The sequence below is a fragment of the Apostichopus japonicus genome, chromosome 17, assembly GCF_037975245.1.
Source record: "Apostichopus japonicus isolate 1M-3 chromosome 17, ASM3797524v1, whole genome shotgun sequence".
Lineage (NCBI taxonomy): Eukaryota > Metazoa > Echinodermata > Holothuroidea > Aspidochirotida > Stichopodidae > Apostichopus > Apostichopus japonicus.
In genome coordinates this window covers 24,331,676-24,351,491 of record NC_092577.1, presented here as the reverse complement: position 1 = coordinate 24,351,491, position 19,816 = coordinate 24,331,676, and the positions used below count along the sequence as shown (strand labels likewise).

General features: G+C 37.5%; 1 protein-coding gene across 2 annotated transcripts in view; it reads right to left on the bottom strand.

Annotated features, from left to right (window-relative positions):
- Nucleotides 1-19,816, bottom strand: part of LOC139984967 (ATP-dependent 6-phosphofructokinase, muscle type-like) — a 63,286-nt gene that overhangs the window by 27,344 nt on the left and 16,126 nt on the right. For both annotated transcript variants that reach the window (XM_071999130.1, XM_071999129.1), the window contains exons 2-10: nucleotides 18,297-18,515; nucleotides 18,011-18,084; nucleotides 17,502-17,579; nucleotides 12,426-12,671; nucleotides 9,743-9,852; nucleotides 8,276-8,429; nucleotides 6,055-6,150; nucleotides 3,725-3,817; nucleotides 2,994-3,119 (exon numbers count right to left, since the gene is read on the bottom strand). In XM_071999130.1, coding sequence (XP_071855231.1) covers nucleotides 2,994-3,119; nucleotides 3,725-3,817; nucleotides 6,055-6,150; nucleotides 8,276-8,429; nucleotides 9,743-9,852; nucleotides 12,426-12,671; nucleotides 17,502-17,579; nucleotides 18,011-18,084; nucleotides 18,297-18,501 — 1,182 coding nt within the window. In that variant the 5' untranslated portion in view covers nucleotides 18,502-18,515. The remainder of the gene's footprint in view (nucleotides 1-2,993; nucleotides 3,120-3,724; nucleotides 3,818-6,054; nucleotides 6,151-8,275; nucleotides 8,430-9,742; nucleotides 9,853-12,425; nucleotides 12,672-17,501; nucleotides 17,580-18,010; nucleotides 18,085-18,296; nucleotides 18,516-19,816) is intronic.

The window sequence follows — 19,816 nt, the reverse complement described above, 5'->3', positions numbered from 1 at the left end:
ATTAGTGCTGTGCCGTTTACACGTTTAAACAAACGAAACATCATTTAAACGTTTAATAAAACCTTATGAACGTTTAAACGAACTATGATATCAACTGAAAATTAAATTAATGGCAAAAAATTGCATATCAATTCCTGTGTTTATTTTGCCTACTACGCGAAATAACAAAACAACTTACGATCAGTCGAATCATAAACCGCGAACGTAATCCTACTTTTGTTCCCCCCCCCTCCCCGATGTATCCGGCGATATGAATGGCTTAAACTTGAACGCTGTTATCCTTTTGTGAAAACTTCCTGATTCGTGGCACAAGTGTACTTTATATCGAGCCGACAGCAGCGGCGCAGATAATCCAGTCAATGCATGTTCGATCGAAATTACAATCCCTGTCCATCACGTTGAACTCTCCGACCACTGACCAGACAATACCGGGTTGAATACTCGACTTGGTAATAGTTGTTCAAATATATGATCAAAGGAAATGTATCGATTGGAGATCGTAAAAAAAACTCTGAAAATCAGTAGAGAAATTACCAATTGTGTACAAAAAGTAAGTTGGTACACCTTTCAAATTTTACGAAAGATCCAGCAAAACACTTTCAAAAAATTCACGCGAAACTGGCAAATCGTGCTAAATGCAACTAATGTCATGTATACAAGGCTCTAGTACACCCATTTATGAATAAACCGTAAGACCACATCTGGTGTTAAGCGGGGGGAAAAGAAAGTATTTTCTAGAATTTCCAAAAATACGGAAAAAATAATGTCCTGCCACAGTTAAGTGTATAGCAAATAGCCTAACCACCTCGTCTGTTACGGATCTCACGTAACTACAAAAACACAACCAATTGTATTTTGCGAACTTGACGTTTCCTACAAGAACATGGAAATAATGTTAAGCATTAGTTAATCATGCCGTGTGGCCTAAAACATATTTTATTACAAGGTTTACTTTCATAAATATGGCCATAGCTTGATATCTTGTGCTGCGTATTTGAACTGTGCCTCGTGTATCATAGAGAATACTCTATGAAACGTTTCTTGGAAACGTGCCAAAAATGTTAACAAACAGGTGTTAGACAGGGGATGAGCACGCAGTTGTTTGGCAAGGTACCTGGGAAAATTCTGAGCACATATACAGTATCCTACCGTAGTATTTAAGTTAGGTTAAACCGTACTGCAGTTGTAAACTGATGTACGTTTAGTGCGCGCTATTCATTGTTAGGCATTCTAGAAACGGGGCTTTGCCGAACGTTTTTTGTTTCATAATATCGGAGGTTCTGTAAGTTAAACTTTTTAAAGATTGTAAAACAGATTAAATCTCTTTTCATTTTATAACATAATACAGCTATCATTTAAAATTTTTCATCAGCTTCGTGACAATTTAAATTGAAAAAGTTGTCAGTATTTTGCATCCTCTTTTATCGCCAGACACGCAAAAAATTCCTTTTCCTTTTCCGGGGTCTTCGCCCCACCAGGGCCCTATGGCGGTCCCCTGGACCCCACGCCTTTATACTCGGCGTTTTCTCGCGATATTCGCGAACGTTTAAACGTCTAAACGACCGAAAAATAGGCCGTTTAAACGTTTAGGTCTTTATACGAAAACTCACAGCCCTAGTAACAATGGAGTTTTTGAATTAAATCCATACATCTCCATTTTAGTGTGTTGTGCTCAAGACATGACATGCACAGTGGAATCAAAACATGACTATAACTGAAGTGCAACCAATTCCATTACAACAAACATCACCACATGCAGCACCCCTTTTGCAAAAATAATCATATGACATCTCTCACACTAGTGTTTACACGGGTCCAAAAATCGGGAACCCGGAAAAATTGTTTACCCTCGTGTACCATGATTTTCGAGAAATTACATATTGGATGCTATAATAAATGAATTATATTCTCTACTGACAATGTTTTCATGTTCAAAAAGGTAGGTGTAAGATAAGGTATAAAACCTTTCTCAATAATTTCTATTTGCTTTTTTTTCTTTCATTAACTTGTTAATTACTTAATATAATTAACATTACTACTAACATCGCACTGCCGCCTCTATTATGCTTGCTCTCCACGTCTATTGGATCAGACCATATAAATATCCCTTTAGCTCAGTTGTTACTACTACTATCTATTATGCAGGCCCAGGGTTCGCATTAGCCGCGAGATTGTGCGATTCGCACAATTTCATCGCATTTGGCATAAACGATTAGTAAAAAGGCACTTGCTAATATTATATTTTAGTTATCCTGTCTATAATCCATAAACATGTCTTAAAATTCCTTGTCAGCCTTTCCTTCTATGAAATAAACGAATGAATAAATAATAATTTCTTCCACATGGTAGCCTAACACCACACTAAGTCAATGAGAAATCAGCGAAGCCTAACCATCTGTTGAAATTGTGACACAGTTATAAGATATCCATGGAACACATTCGTTATTGCTGTTACGTTCGACCACATGGTTGCCTAACACCACACTAAGTCAATGGGGTTATCTAGCCTAGCCATTTGTTTATTAGCTGAAATTGTCACGCAGTTATAAGATATCCATGGAATACTATCGTTATTGCTGTTATCTTCAACTACATGGTAGCCCAGCTAACACCACACTAAGTCAATAGGAAATCTGCCTAACCATCGGTTTGCAATTTTTAAAAAAAAATCACTTTGCGTAGGATTCGGGTAATAAATTAGGAACCGGGTCGTATCGCGTCAGGCGGGTACCTTCGTTATTGCTGTTATCTTCGACCACATGGTAGCCTAACACCACACTAAGTCAATGGGAAATCTGCCAAACCGTAGGTTTGCAATTTTTTTATATTTTTAAATCACACTTTGCGTAGGATTCGGGTAATAAATTAGGAACCGGGTAGTATCACGTTGGGCGGGTACCGGGATAACCCGTGCAAACACTATTCACACCATAAGTTGATGCATTTTATGATTACATTTCAGGTTTTTGAAGAATCATTAAATGACTACTCACCTTCTCAACACATTCAATTAAAGGAACCCTTACTGCAGAGTTGCCTGCTAGTGAGACCACACATGCTGGAGAGTCCTTGGAAGCCTCTGTCAGGGCTAGTACTGCTTCAGCACCCATACGACAACCCTGTAGTAGGTAGGAGAAAAAAACACATGATCTAATTCTATCAAAAGGTATTAAGTGCATTAGAAACATTGCCACCAGACTAATTACCTCCACTAAGCTGCTTGCAGATTTGATGCTGCATTGTGACAGGATATATCTGTTCAACAGGTAGAGACCTAACACCTACGATGGAACTCTTCTACACTAATGCTAAACATCATCCCTGGTGTCAAAGTACAGTTTCAGAAATTACTCTGATTGCTGACATTACTGATTATTTTGTAGGGAAAACCAGTCATAAGAAGAGTGAATCCAGCTAGAGTGACTCGACTTGAATGAATGTCCTACAAAGATAAGCTTCAATTCATTATAACCTGTGACCACTTGTCCTTGTAAAACCTTTGTGACACCCTAGTAACCAACAACTGTCATCTACTTTCAGATTTATAGACGTATTTATAGACGTATTTATAGACATACAGAAAGACAACTGCATTTACATATCAAACTGGGACAGCCAGATGAGTTGAAAATATAAGACTACACCATTATGACTAAAGTCCATGACATGGTGGATACTATGAGTATAAACAACACAAGACGAGTGTAGAAGATGTGAGTCTCACCAGAATTCTATCAAAGGCTGAAGGGTTTCCTCCTCTTTGCACATGTCCCAGCACAGTCACTCGTGTATCAAAATCTAACCTCTCAATAATAAGCTATGGAGGAAAAATATTATTGACATTTGGCAACATTTTCATAACAATATGAAATGGAGATCAGACTGAAGTGACGCTTGAAAGTGTAACCTAACAAGCTTTCTAATTAAGTTAAAATACTCATCGAAAGCCTTGGAGTTTATGTTAATATAACCCAATATAGACACCAAGCCAACTACATTTGCAACCAGCCTATATTCAGATTTACAATGTTGGTCATATTTATCAGTAGTATCTCATCAAGAATGTAAGTTTCTCTGATTAAACATCTGGTAACATTGAAATTGTACAAGTGTTATTCAATCATGTAATTGTTCGTCGGAAGTATGGTCCTGTAAACAGTGTACATTAAATATGGACATCCAAATGCAGTAATATCATTCCTACACAATTGCATTACAGTGCCCCCCTTCCTACCCCTCCACCTCTTCCCAAGCCAGGCAGAATATTTAACACAACCTTCATGTACAACCTAAGCAATATTTCTTCAAGGGCAGAGGACACTTCCTTCCCTCAGTGGTCAAAACATTTAACCCTCCCCTCCCCCCATGCAACAATTATGCTTGCTTTCCTTCTTACTCTCCTCCCCACAAGTGATGTTAAGTATACTCCAAGTCACATAGACACATGCAGTATTTTGATCACAACAGCAACAGTTCAACTGGCAAACATGATTAGTGTACTGTGCATCCTGGCAACCACAGCCAACACTTGTCACTCAATCAAGACTTAATCATTGCTAAATCCATAATTTCAAACATTTTTAGTTTGATGTAGAGATTTTTATCAGTTGATATAATGGAGTGCCCTACTTAAGATGCACATAGTGGAACACTATCACTAACAGATCAAGTGTGCTTAAAGGCATTGAAGTCTCTCCCCAAACAGAGTGCCCCCCTTCTGATAAAGTAAACTTTCTGTTGCTTGCAAGTGACATTTTGTTTATGTTGCTACAAAATGCAGACAGTAATGAAACGTGATACCTTGTTATCTTTAGCTGGACCTCAGATGTCCATCGCTGTATCGTTTATACACTGTGCTGTGGGTATTGACTGCAGCTGTATGTACTGACTGTACACTAGTGTCTAATTACCTACGGTAGCAAGTTGTGTGTGTATTTTCTGGGATCGATGGTGGTGTCTAACACTTCTGTTAGACCTCATTCGAAACTAGGTCAGATTACCGGCATCAGACGTTTCTTTTTGTGCGAGTCTTCACACCCTTTAAAGGGTTCATTCAATGTGCTACATCAAATGGGTACATCTGTGCTTCCTGCTATTATGTATAAAACCACGTAAACTGTACTTATGAACTCCACCACTGATGGGCTCATCTGTCAGCAATGGTATCCTGCATTAACAGAAATGCACCACAAATTCTGCTGGTAAAGTTCACAACTCAATGTCATGCTCTTAGGCTAAAAGAATTGTGCTTTGAAGTGGCACAAATAAATGCCCTGCATGAAAGTACACAACAGTGTTGGCCATGTTCGATTATTAAAGGGATTGTCTGGTGGAAGATTTTGATACATTGCTCTTTAAGTTCTTATTTTTCTCTTTCTAAACATGTAAAAAATGTCCCCATTTGACGTTTTCTTCTTGTGGAAATCTGGTTTTCAAATTCACCAGTTTCTCACCAAAAGTACCGTTTGTTCGAACGCATCAATTTGGTGATTGACGTAGCGCAGGCAAATAGGCAAAACAGGCGACTTGAAGTTAGCACTCCTATTTCCGCAGCAAAAACACAGTCACGTGTACACACACAGGTGATTGCCTATTATATATTACATAGCTATCGCGAACTTATATCCTACCATGCCAAGTTGGTATACTTGTATAGCGTTGCACATAATACACTCTCACACTCAAACCACAGTTCATAAACTGTTCTTCGAAAATCAAGGAGGAAATTAATCTGTTTACAAACACGGTTTTTGTTGTGGTTACTGTAGGTACTGTCCGGAGCGTGGGTTATGTCGCAATCTGCATTAGCGTAGATGACATCACGTTCTGTAGTGTTCAAATCATATTGGAAATGTCCATCCTCAACGATTAAAAATTGTTTCTCTGTCAAACGCAACATTAGCGTTCTCATACTTTGACAACATGTTTGAAAACTATTTATCATTTTTTAAGGTAACTTCTTTGGACCACCAGACAATCCTTTTAATACCTAGAGCAGTGTGACAAATCCCTAAGCCCACTAGAGTGCTATCAGGCCACCTCACACATACTTACCTCCTTGATTTGGTTGACAGTTATCGTATTACCGTGTCTGTCAACTGCACCTTCTGCTACAATGATGATGTTTAACCTTTTTCCCATTTCTCTGGTCTGGAAAAAATGACAAATTTCAATTTATTAGATGGTCTCACCATTGGAATGTGTCACTAATATCTTAGAGTATATATTAGATGGTCTCCCCATTGGTATGTGTCCCTAATATCTTAGAGTATAGATGGTCTCACCATTGGTATGTGGCTCTAATATCTTTAAGTGACTCTAATATCTTAGAGTAAATATAAAATGGTCTCACCATTGGTATGTGACTCTTATATCTTAGAGTAAATATTAGATGGTCTCACTGGTGTGTGACTCTTATATCTTAGAGTAAGTATTAGATGGTCTCACCATTGGTATGTGACTCTAATATCTTAGAGTAAATATTAGATGGTCTCACCATTGGTATGTGACTCTAATATCTTAGAGTAAATATTAGATGGTCTCACCATTGGTATGTGACTCTAATATCTTAGAGTAAATATTAGATGGTCTCACCATTGGTATGTGACTCTAATATCTTAGAGTAAGTATTAGATGGTCTCACAATTGATATGTGTCCCTAATATCTTAGAGTATATATTAGATGGTCTCACCATTGGTATGTGACTCTTATATCTTAGAGTAAATATTAGATGGTCTCACAATTGATATGTGTCCCTAATATCTTAGAGTATATATTAGATGGTCTCACCATTGGTATGTGACTCTAATATCTTAGAGTATATATTAGATGGTCTCACTATTGGTATGTGACTCTAATATCTTAGAGTGACTCTAATATCTTAGAGTAAATATTAGATGGTCTCACCATTGGTATGTGACTCTTATATCTTAGAGTAAATATTAGATGGTCTCACAATTGATATGTGTCCCTAATATCTTAAAGTATATATTAGATGGTCTCACCATTGGTATGTGACTCTAATATCTTAGAGTATATATTAGATGGTCTCACTATTGGTATGTGACTCTAATATCTTAGAGTGACTCTAATATCTTAGAGTAAATATTAGATGGTCTCACCATTGGTATGTGACTCTAATATCTTAGAGTAAATATTAGATGGTCTCACCATTGGTATGTCACTCTATTATCTTAGAGTAAATATTAGATGGTCTCACCATTGGTATGTGTCTCACCATTGGTATGTGACTCTAAAAAAAATATCTTAGAGTAAATATTAGATGGTCTCACCATTGGTATGTGGCTCTAATATCTTAGAGTAAATATTAGATGGTCTCACCATTGCTATGTGACTCTTATATCTTAGAGTAAATATTAGATGGTCTCACCATTGGTATATCTTAGAGTAAATATTAGATGGTCTCACCATTGGTATGTGTCCCTTATATCTTAGAGTATATTAGATGGTCCCACCATTGGTATGTGTCCCTAATATCTTAGAGTATATTAGATGGTCTCACCATTGGTATGTGACTCTAATATCTTAGAGTGACTCTAATATCTAATAATTAGAGTGACTCTAATATTAGAGTGACTCTAATAGAGTAAATATTAGATGGTCTCACCATTGGTATGTGTCCCTAATATCTTAGAGTAAATATAAGATTATCTTAGAGTATAGATGGTCTCACCATTGGTATGTGACTCTAGAATCTTAGAGTAAATATTAGATGGTCTCACCACTGGTATGTGTCCCTAATATCTCAGAGTAAATATTAGATGGTCTCACCATTGGTATATCTTAGAGTAAATATTAGATGGTCTCACCATTGGTATGTGTCCCTAATATCTTAGAGTATATTAGATGGTCCCACCATTGGTATGTGTCCCTAATATCTTAGAGTATATTAGATGGTCTCACCATTGGTATGTGTACTTAATATCTTAGAGTATTAATTAGATGGCCTCACCATTGGTTTGTGTCCCTAATATCTTATAATCACATATAAATCAATATAAATCAATATATAAATATCAGATGGTCTCACCATTGGTAAAAGACTGTGGTATATTTCAATGATTGTGCAACTTGACTAAATTTATAAGAACCTGTACGGATACTCTTGTCCAGCTGTTTTCTGGGTATGGGGAGGGGAAATGCCATATGTTTAATAAGATTTATATTATTTATAATATTTATAATATGTATATTTGTATAATTTATATAAGATTTACAAAAAGATTAGCTCTTCTTCAATGCTGATGGTATTACCTGGGATAATTTTTTGCATAATTTATCTTCCCAATCATCAGCAGGTGGAGCTTCTGGTATGAAGAGCCAATCAGCACCACAGGCAAGACTAGCAACTAAAGCAAGGTAGCCACAGTGACGACCCATGACCTCCATCACAAAGCTTCTTTGGTGACTGTCGAAAAAGGGAAAAATAACACACAGATAAAAGTTAACCGACAATGTGGAAAATCATTCCTGAGAGCCTGTACAAGAAAGCCAGAGTGTATTCCATCAAACCTACACACGCTCACCCACAAATCAAATTCACCAAGGCATGCTCCATGTATCAATGTTAGAGGGCCTGACGTTTCAAACCTGCCCGGATCTTCTTCAGAGGCAAATTCAAACAAAAACAGCTCCATCTACTTTTACTATAATCATTGTTCATTGGTCCAAGTTATTTTACTATCTCTTTTAATGTGTCTGTTTTTGTTTTCAGTTAGGTACTGAAGATGATCCTGTTAGGATCAAAACATCAGGCCCTCTAGACTCTCCATACTAACATAGTCTGCTTGCTGTAAATAAACAATTGATTTAACATTTTTTTTTCTATGATAATGCTGACTGTGTTAGTAACTTCACTATTTACAGTACAGTAGTAAAACAAAACAAAATAGCACCAAAGTATTATTGGTAGACAACTGCTCTTCTAGTGTCACTATTACAACATTTTTGGAAATAATTGTTCCAAACAGCCTAAGAAATTGTGCGATTACTAAAGATTTTAGTATATCTAGCAATTTTGGGTTTGCTAATATTGGGTTTTGGGTTTGCTAATATTTGGGTTTGATAATATCCTTTAAGGATGAGATACAATATCCATTAACTATATGAATGTTTCAGCAATGTAATAAACAGTGCTTGCTCTGGTTACTTTTGCTTAAATTTGTGTGTGAATGTTACTGGTAGAAACTAGACACCCACGGAGTACCCTGCTACTGATATTAAACTTTCTTCTCCCATCTTCCTGATCTGATATCATAAACCAGTGATTGGGAATGTTCTAAAAAAGGTGGCTTATGAATCACTGGATATTGAGTGTAACCAATATAATTTATATACTCTTTTTGATGTGCATACCATGCTGCAACCAGCTAAGTTAGGGCCAAAGGGTGAGCCAATAAGAGCTTTAACCTTGTTAGATTGGAGAGACTGGAGGGAATAGCGGTGCACTCAAATCATCCCCCATCTCTTCCACCCATCTATCTCTCCCTTACTATACCCTCTTATATTCCCTCACACACCCACACCCAACCACCCTCCCTTTCTCCAGCATTTCCCCTTTTAAATACAGTATGAAAATGAGCCCTAAGAAATCACATCATGTGTAAATACTGTAATGTAACAGACTAACAGTTACACTAAGGTAACAGACTAACAGTTACACGAGGTCAGTAATCTATGAGAGATTAACATGTATGTCAGCAGAACCATGCTATTGATTACCTTTGTGCTGTGGTAGAAATAGCATCTACAGCCTCAATGATTCTATGTAGAGCAGAATCAGTTCCTATAGTCATGTCAGTACCACAAAAGTCATTGTCTATAGAACCCACCTGATGAAAGTAAAAAAAAAAACAAGAGCCCAAGGGCACTGTGGTTCCTTGCTTGGGGTACAGTATATGACAATACAACATAATATTATCAAGCAAGATTGGGCTCAAATAGTCCAAGTAATTGTGGTCCTACATGTTCCCATAAAGTAACCAACACTATAGCCAACACTTTTGTGATCACAAAATGTGATCGGATTTTTTATCAAAAGGCACTTTTGAGATCTAAATATGGCGTCGAAAATTGACCTCATATAACTTCGCACACGAAGGTCAAACGGGGGCCAACCCATTGACATTTATGATCAGAAGGTACCTTTAACATCTGAAAATAGCATCGAAACTGTAAAAATCCACAAAACACAAAAAGGTCACCAGAGGTCAAATTGAGGTCAAGGGTCACCCAGATGCGGGTCGACAATTGGATTACATTGAAGCAACTCCCAACCCTAACGGACAATTTGTTCTCAAGTTATCGCAAAAATACTAGTATTTTATCATTAATTGACCTTTGGTGACCTTGTATCACATGACCGTTAAGTTTGAAAATATTCCCCTATACCATTTGCAACTACTCCAAAAATATCAACCTTGTCACACCTTGGAACTGGGAGTTATTGCATTAAATGTCTGAAAATTAACTTTGACCTCATATAACTTCGCACATGAAGGTCACAAGGGGGTCAACCCATTGACATTTATGATCAGAAGGTACCTTTAACATCTGAAAATAGCATCGAAACTGTAAAAATCCACAAAACACAAAAAAGTCACCAGAGGTCAAATTGAGGTCAAGGGTCACCAAGATGCGGGTCGACAATTGGATTACATTGAAGCAACTCCCAACCCTAACGGACAATTTGTTCTCAAGTTATCGCAAAAATACTAGTTTTTATCATTAATTGACCTTTGGTGACCTTGTATCACATGACCGTTAAGTTTGAAAATATTCCCCTATACCATTTGCAACTACTCCAATAATATCAACCTTGTCACACCTTGGAACTGGGAGTTACTGCATTAAATGTCTGAAAATTAACTTTGACCTCTTGTAACTTCGCACACGAAGGTCACACGGGGGTCAACCCATTGACATTTTTGATCAGAAGGTACCTTTAACATCTGAAAATAGCATCGAAACTGTAAAAATCAACAAAACACGAAAAGGTCACCAGAGGTCAAATTGAGGTCAAGGGTCAACCAGATGCGGGTCGACAATTGGATTACATTGAAGCAACTCCCAACCCTAACGGACAATTTGTTCTCAAGTTATCACAAAAATACTAGTTTTTATCATTAATTGACCTTTGGTGACCTCGGATTATGTGACCGTTAAGTTTGAAAATATTCCCCTATACCATTTGCAACTTGTCCAAAAATATCAACCATGTCACACCTTGGCACTGGGAGTTGTTGCATTAAATGTCTGAAAATTAACTTTGACCTCGTATAACTTCGCACACGAAGGTCACATGGGTGTCAACCAATTGACATTTTTGATCGGAAGGTACCTTTGATATCCAAATCTAGCATCAAAACCAAACATTTTTTTTTTGCTCGTTTCCTCCCAAAATAAGCACATTTTTTTCTAATGTGACCTTTGACCTTTAGACCTCGGTTTCAGATGTAGTTTAATCTCCTGATTCCAAAAAACAAAACGACAAGTCTGTACAACCATCCTAATTCCGACCGAAAAACTTTGACCCCATATAACTTCGCACATAAAGGTCACACGGGGTCAACCTGATGACATTTATGATCAGAAGGTACCTTTGACATCTGAAAATAGCATCAAAACTGCAAAAATCCCCAAAAACATGTAAAGGTCACCAGAGGTCAAATTGAGGTCAAGGGTCACCCAGATGCGGGTCGACATAAGGATTACATTGAGGCAACTCCCAACCCTAACGGACAATTCGTTCTCAAGTTATCGCAAAAATACTAGTTTTTTATCATTAATTGACCTTTGGTGACCTCGGATCACATGACCGTTAAGTTTGAAAATGTTTCCCTAACCAGTTCACAACTTGTCCCAAAATATCAACCTTGTCGCACATTGGCACTGGGAGTTATTGCAGTTTTAATTTGTTCGGTTTTTGGACCATAACTGACCTTTGGTGACCTTTGTGGGCACCAAAAACAATAGGGCACACCTTCTCCATATGGCGGATCTATAGTCCAAGTTTGGCCTCAATCCAACATTCCCTTATTGAGATAGAGCATACCGAAGCAAGTGTCACAGACACACACAGACACACACACACACACGCACACATACACACACACACACACACGCCAACCTGACTGCATAGGTTCCTTTTGCTAAAGCAAGGAACCAAAAAGGAAACATTTGCAGTGTATATTGGACATACAGGAATGTCATTTCTTGCTAGAATATGTCTATGACATAGGCTTGCATTAGTTCCAAACGTAAAAATTATCACCTAATGTACCCTTCTTGACCAATGTCTGGTTTGAAGAGCTGATTTGAAGAGTTTCCACCCAGCATCAAAACAATGCCAGCAGTTTTTCTCCCATTTTAGTTTGTTTAACAGGATATTAGATGAAGCACTTACCATGCCAACTATTGCTAAATGCCTACACTCTTCAGCTTCAACTTTATCAACTTCACCTCTCTGTAATAGCTCCTCCACTAAGTCTGACCATTCATTTCGAAACAGATTTGCACCCGTCAGACTCCCATCTCCCCCAATAACCACTAAATTGGTGATGCAGTGCTTGATGAGGTTTTTGGCTGCCTTCAAACGGCCCTCTCGTTGCCTGAAGTCCTTACACCTGGCGCTGCCAATGACGGTCCCTCCCTAGGTATGAAAAGAATGTGTCCCTTTAGCAATGCAACGTACACCTACTGAATATCAGTTATACATAATACATCTCCCTCGCCTCACCCTGGCCCCTATACATGTAGTATTTTTACACCAACCAATAACAATGAACAGTTACTGAGTATCAGTCGTGATGTCACCTGCTCTCTCCATGCCCTGCCCCCCTCCCTCCCATCCACCTCATCCTGGCCCCTAAAGACTATACAACATATACCAGACTATTATTGAAAATAAGACAAGTAGCTAATGTACTTCTTACAGATCTTGTCACTCCTTTTTACTTTGCCTGGGCTCCTCTTTCATCCCTCCTCCACTCCTCTCCAATCCTTCCACCTCTCCTCTCCCATCCATCCACTTCTCCTGCCCCATACCTCCTCTCCCTGTTTCTATTCCTCCCTTCTTTACTCTCCCTTCCAAGTAAGCCACTATGCATAGTATATATAGTGCTCATGTGAACGAAGTCCTACTGTACAATAGGTCAATAATATTCCTTTTGAAAGCTTCTGTCATTGACAGGATATTACATGTACTGTATTCTTTGGATAGTGCCAGCTCCAATTTGTTGGGTAATAGGTACAGTACTGTATACTGTAGGGTCATGTGCAAGGACACATAATGTACTGTACATGTTGCAACTTATCACAGTTATGATACAACATACAGTATTACATCTACTGTACATTAACTGAATCCATCATCGGTATGGTTACCATTGCACATTTGTAGAATGTACTGTAGTGTTACACAGGCTGCAGTCTTCTCTTTTTTATCCATTTAATTCTAAAGGCTTCTAAAAGAAGTACTGAAAGGCCAGGCAAAGTAAAAGGTGGAGAGATGAGAGAGGAGTGGAGTAGGGATGGGAGAGGAGAGGAGAGATGGAATAGGAATGGAGGGGTGGAATAGGAGAGGTGGAGGGATAGGAGAAGAGAGATGATAGGGATAGGTGATGAATGGAGGGGGGGGATAGGGCAGGAGGGATGGGAGAGGAGGTATAAGGATGGCGAATGATTACATCAAGTCAATGACTAAATATTCACATGGCTACCAGTGCTCTCACATAGTGCAGGAGTGTGCAAGGTAAACCTGGGAAAGAACCTATTTGAAATGTTCAAAATAAGAATTTTAACTGTCAGAACACTATGAAAAGAAGACCGAGAAAGGCAACTTTTCATGTTTTGGTATTGAATTCAATGTTGTCATGACATGACAACTGTTGCCATTACATTAGACTTGTTACCAGTATTAAATTCAGCTATAGACACATGTCTTATAGGCCCTATATATTAGATCCATTCAATTGAGTATACACATAAAGATAGTAATACAAAATGCATAATGACATGCATACACTGGTAACCCCTAGAGAATGGCAGTAAATAACAGTATGACCTGTCTAGCATCCACATTTATTAATAAAGGCATAGTGTCTGTATCTAGGCTTTGTGTTCACTGCTACTGTATTGGGTAATATGAAACTTTGATTAAATACTGTAGCTCAGATGTGACTTCAGACATACATGTGAAGGATACATACACTGTATAGTAGACATACAGTACATGTGTGGTTATATTGCTGACATTTGCCTGAGAGGCATTTGCCAGAGAAGAACTCATATAACTGTATTCATACAACATCATCCTCATCATCCAGGGCTTACCCTTGACAGATATCATATTAAGTCTGATTCAACATACTGTATGGGGCAATATGTTCATATACTACTCTGGGGCTTGGTTATTTATGTAAGGCATGGTCTTAAAGCTACTTAAATAATTCTTTACCATTGAAGCAGTATTTACAAACAGAATACATCATTTTAATATGTTCAGTATTGTATGTACTAATGGTGGGAATGCTCATTGCTGTATGTACCAGCAAAATATTATGCTCTTTACACAAAACTTTATACAGTATATTTGACTACGTATGAATACCAGTTTGTTTACAAATTGTATTTATACGATTTTTACTGCATTTTTCTTGCACATCAACAGCCTACATGTCAGTATATACTACAAACTTCAATGTATACATGTACAATCAGGGAGCTCCCTGTTTAATATTGGAACAATGAAAATGAACAAAGACTTGAAGGACAACTGTTGTAGAGCCTATAAGCAGTGTCCAAAATTCAAATATACAATCCCGAGGATACCATTGAAAACTAGGGAAACAGGAGTTTTTAAGGAAATCTCACACACATTCTCGGCAAGTTGCAACGTTTTTTTTAAATTACCCACGATGCAACATTTTCATGTCACACATGCACCGCGGCAGAGTCAGACTTGCCACTATGCAGATTTTCTCATAGTACAACTTCACACAAACAACGCTTGTGTACAGTTTATATGCTGAACCTACTATACTATCACAGATACCCTTGTAGTACCACTGCACACAAAATAAGCTTGAGTACAGTATATGCTGAAACTACTATACTATCACAGATACCCTTGTAGTACCACTGCACACAAAAAAACCAATGCTTGAGTAAAGCATATGCTGAAACTACTATACTATCACAGATACCCTTGTAGTACCACTGCACAAAAAAACACAACGCTTGAGTACAGTATATATATGTTGAATCTACTATACTATCACATATACCCTTGGAGTACCACTGCACAAAAAAAACAACGCTCGAGTACAGTATATGTTGAAACTACTATACTATCACAGATACCCTTGTAGTACCACTGCACAAAAAAAAACGCTTGTGTACAGTATATATGCTGAATCTACTATACTATCACAGATACCCTTGTAGTACCACTGCACACAAAACAATGCTTGAGTACAGTTTATGCTGAAACTACTATACTATCACAGATACCCTTGTAGTACCACTGCACACAAAAAAACCAATGCTTGAGTACAGTATATGCTGAAACTACTATACTATCACAGATACCCTTGTAGTACCACTGCACACAAAAAAACCAATGCTTGAGTAAAGCATATGCTGAAACTACTATACTATCACAGATACCCTTGTAGTACCACTGCACACAAAACAATGCTTGAGTACAGTATATGCTGAAACTACTATACTATCACAGATACCCTTGTAGTACCACTGCACACAAAAACACAACGCTTGAGTACAGTATATATATGTTGAATCTACTATATACTATCACATATACCCTTGGAGTACCACTGCACAAAAAAACAACGCTCGAGTACAGTATATGTTGAAACTACTATACTATCACAGATACCCTTGTAGTACCACTGCACACAAAAAAAACAACGCTTGAGTACAGTCTATGCTGAAACTACTATACTATCACAGATACCCTTGTAGTACCACTGCACAAACAAAAACGCTTGTGTACAGTATATATGCTGAATCTACTATACTATCACAGATACCCTTGTAGTACCACTGCACACAAAACAACGCTTGAGTACAGTTTATGCTGAAACTACTATACTATCACAGATACCCTTGTAGTACCACTGCACACAAAACAATGCTTGAGTACAGTATATGCTGAAACTACTATACTATCACAGATACCCTTGTAGTACCACTGCACACAAAAACACAACGCTTGAGTACAGTATATATATGTTGAATCTACTATACTATCACAGATACCCTTGTAGTACCACTGCACAAAAAAAAACAATGCTTGTGTACAGTATATATGCTGAATCTACTATACTATCACAGATACCCTTGTAATACCAATGCACACAAAATAACGCTTGAGTTAGTTTCCGAGTACCCGGGTACCCGCCCCACGCAATACTACCCGGTTCCTTATTTATTACCCGAATCCTACGCAAAGTGTGATTTAAAAAAAAAAAATTTGCAAACCGTTGGTTGACAGATTTCCCATTGACTTAGTGTGGTATTAGGCTGCCATGTGGTCGAAGAAAACAGCAATAACGAAAGTATTTCCATGGATCTCTTATAACTGCGTCACAATTTCAGCTAATAAACAGATGGCTAGGCTAGATTTCCCCCATTGACTTAGTGTGGTGTTAGGCAACCATGTTGTCGAATGTAACAGCAATAATGAAAGTATTCCATGGATATCTTATAACTGTGTCACAATTTCAGCGAATAAACAGATGGTAGGCTAAGCTAGATTTCTCATTGACTTAAGTGTGGTGTTAGGCTACCATGTGGAAGAAATTATTAATATTTATTGATTCGTTTATTTCATAGAAGGAAAGGCTGACAGGGAATTTTACGAGATGTTTATGGACTATACAGTAGACAGGGTAACTAAAAAATTATAATCGCAAGTGGGTCATTCCATGTCAAAGCACGGATGGCTGTTGCTGCACCTTCTCCAAAAATTCCCAAATTTAAACCTTATAGAACTAAATTGGATATTTATATGGTCTAATCCAATAGAGGTGTGGAGAGCAAACATTAACCATCGGTTTGCAATTTTTTTTTAAAACAATCACACTTTGCGTAGGATTCAGGTAATAAATTTGGAACCGGGTAGTATCGCATCGGGCGGGTACCCGGATAACCTGTGCAAACACTAGTCAACTATATTGTTATCGTCAAAATATCCATAACAAACTATGATGAATGCACTGAATTGTAGGGATCAGTTACAGTACATACCATAATCGTTTACTGTATATGAATAAATCACTACCAAGATAATGTTTACAAGTACCCACTTTTACTCACTGCAACTTTGGCTGAAAGTACCTAAAAGTTGAGAAAATTTTTAACCCACCAGTAACGGTAGATCACCTGACCACTCCGTAATTAAATTATAGCATAACAATTGACCACTGTCCTACAATAATAAATGTACTGTACATACCAATTGGATGATTCCAGAGACATCTTTCCATCCCATTTCTTGGATGTGGTCACCTCCATCTACCATTCCTTGATAGCCCTACAATACAGAGAGGAACAGGGTCATTGTTTTTATTGTCCAAACTTTGAGTTTTAATGTAGCAGTAAAACACAGAATTGCACTCTTTCATATCAAAATGAAGTGTAAGCTATGAGTACACCGTATGATGAAAAGCTCCCATCTTCAGAAAACCTTCAAGTTAGCTAAGTATTAACAAATTAGCACTCGGTGAGCAGGTTAGCAATACACTGTTTTGTAACACTCTAAAGCTTTAAAATATTGATCTTTTTAAAACATACTGTACATAGGAAGATAACACACAGCTGTAAACACATTTTTAATGTAAGGAAAAGGCTGCAAGACTGAACTTCAGTACGTTCATCATCAAAGAGTGTATATGCCACACATGGGTATGTGTAATAGAAAAGAACAGTTAATTTGCTTAATTTATTCTACCATTTCATACTTACTTCATGAATAGCGAACACACGGAAGCCAACATATATTCCCATTCTCACAACAGCCCGCACAGCTGCATTCATACCTGAAAAGGGAAATCATTTTGTCTTTAAGTGCACCAAAAGTGTCCTCTGGGTATTTAATTACAAACAAAATAGACTAATGCAAGAGTTATCAATGATGCATAAATCCAACATTGCAAGGATTTTACTTTTAGAGGTAATTTAAGGAGATGATAGAGCCTACAATATACAGTATTGTACATTAGAGCACCATGAATGTTGTACAGTAGGCTACCTTGCGAGTCTCCTCCACTTGTGAAAACCGCCAAACTCTTGCCTTCTCCAACCATGCCATATCCATGCCCTTGTGAGGAGAACTTTGACACAGTATCAGAATAATCATCAAATATGACAGAAGGTCTGTGCCTACTTGAGTCAAAGAAGGTAGGAATGGACCGTGCCATTCTAAGTTTTTTGGATTCTGGACTTTCTTGAGCCATCTTCTGATCTTTATCTGCATTGTAGTAAACAAAAAACAACCTGAATTAGGCTCAATTCAGATTTTCAACAGCGTCATGTAAAATAGTAGTGAGTGCACAGTGGTAGACATACATACATAAAACATCAAAACAATTTCAGCCCTTGAAGTACTACAATGTTACCCACACCTAGCTAATTTGCCACAAATTCAGTACCTTTGTTGTAGGAGAATCTCCTAAAAAAATTGTTGAAAAGCTATTTTCTTTATCAAGATACACACATTTTTGAGAACACTGGGAAACTCATTAAATATGTGCAAACCATGTGAAAAGCAAAGGGATAACATGGCATAAAATTTAGTCACTCACTCCCTTTACATCATGAATGTGCAATTGTGCATAATTAGCTACTGTTTATCAATTTAAATAAAACTAGAATTGACAAGAAAAGACTAGTAAAATGGTCAATCTTTGAATTTTAATGACAGTTGCAGGTATTTTCACGACTTCTAATGCCTTTTAGAGTGATTAGAACAATTTTGTCCGTAAGTGTCCGTAGACCGGGAAGAGATTGATCGAAAATGTAACTATACGTTAGTTTTCTGTTCGTCATTATCTGATTGATCCAAAAAATTATCCAGAGCAACAATGTTTGGTGATTACTTGCCATAAAATAAAATTAAGTGGAATGAGGATAGATGAGATGAGAGATTTCAAACCCCCTTGACCACTAAATAAATTGTAATTATATACTCTTGTGGGCATCAAGGACTTTATTTAACAATATTATCATTATAAAATTTTAATGCAACACTATTTCAATGTCCAGAAAAAATGTCTTGTATGTTGAATACATGTCTTTGTATGTGAAATTCATGTCTTCGTATGTGGAATATGTACAGTCACATACGTACGTAGGTTCATGAGAAACACTTTTTCTAAGTTGTGCTATCAAATCAGCTCTGCCACAAACCCCCTTTGTTAAAAGAATGACAAATGACAAAGAATGACATCTTTGGTGGCGCTCCTCACTGAGCTGACACGATAGTTATTTTTGCTCTCACATTTTTACTAATTAAATTGTCACGTTACTCATCGCTGTAAAACGTCAAATGTAACATCAGGACGAACAACTTTCAATTTGCTTTTCTGGATTATTAAAAGGATGAGGATGCAAAGTTTTGTGAGTTTATTATTTTACTCATTACCATCACGATTGTTTGCCTAACTATAGCCTAACACACATGGACATGGATAACCAGACTTACCTACAGCCCAGATACACTCAAAGTATAAGGTCACACATGACCGAACTAAGGCCACAGGAAATCATTAG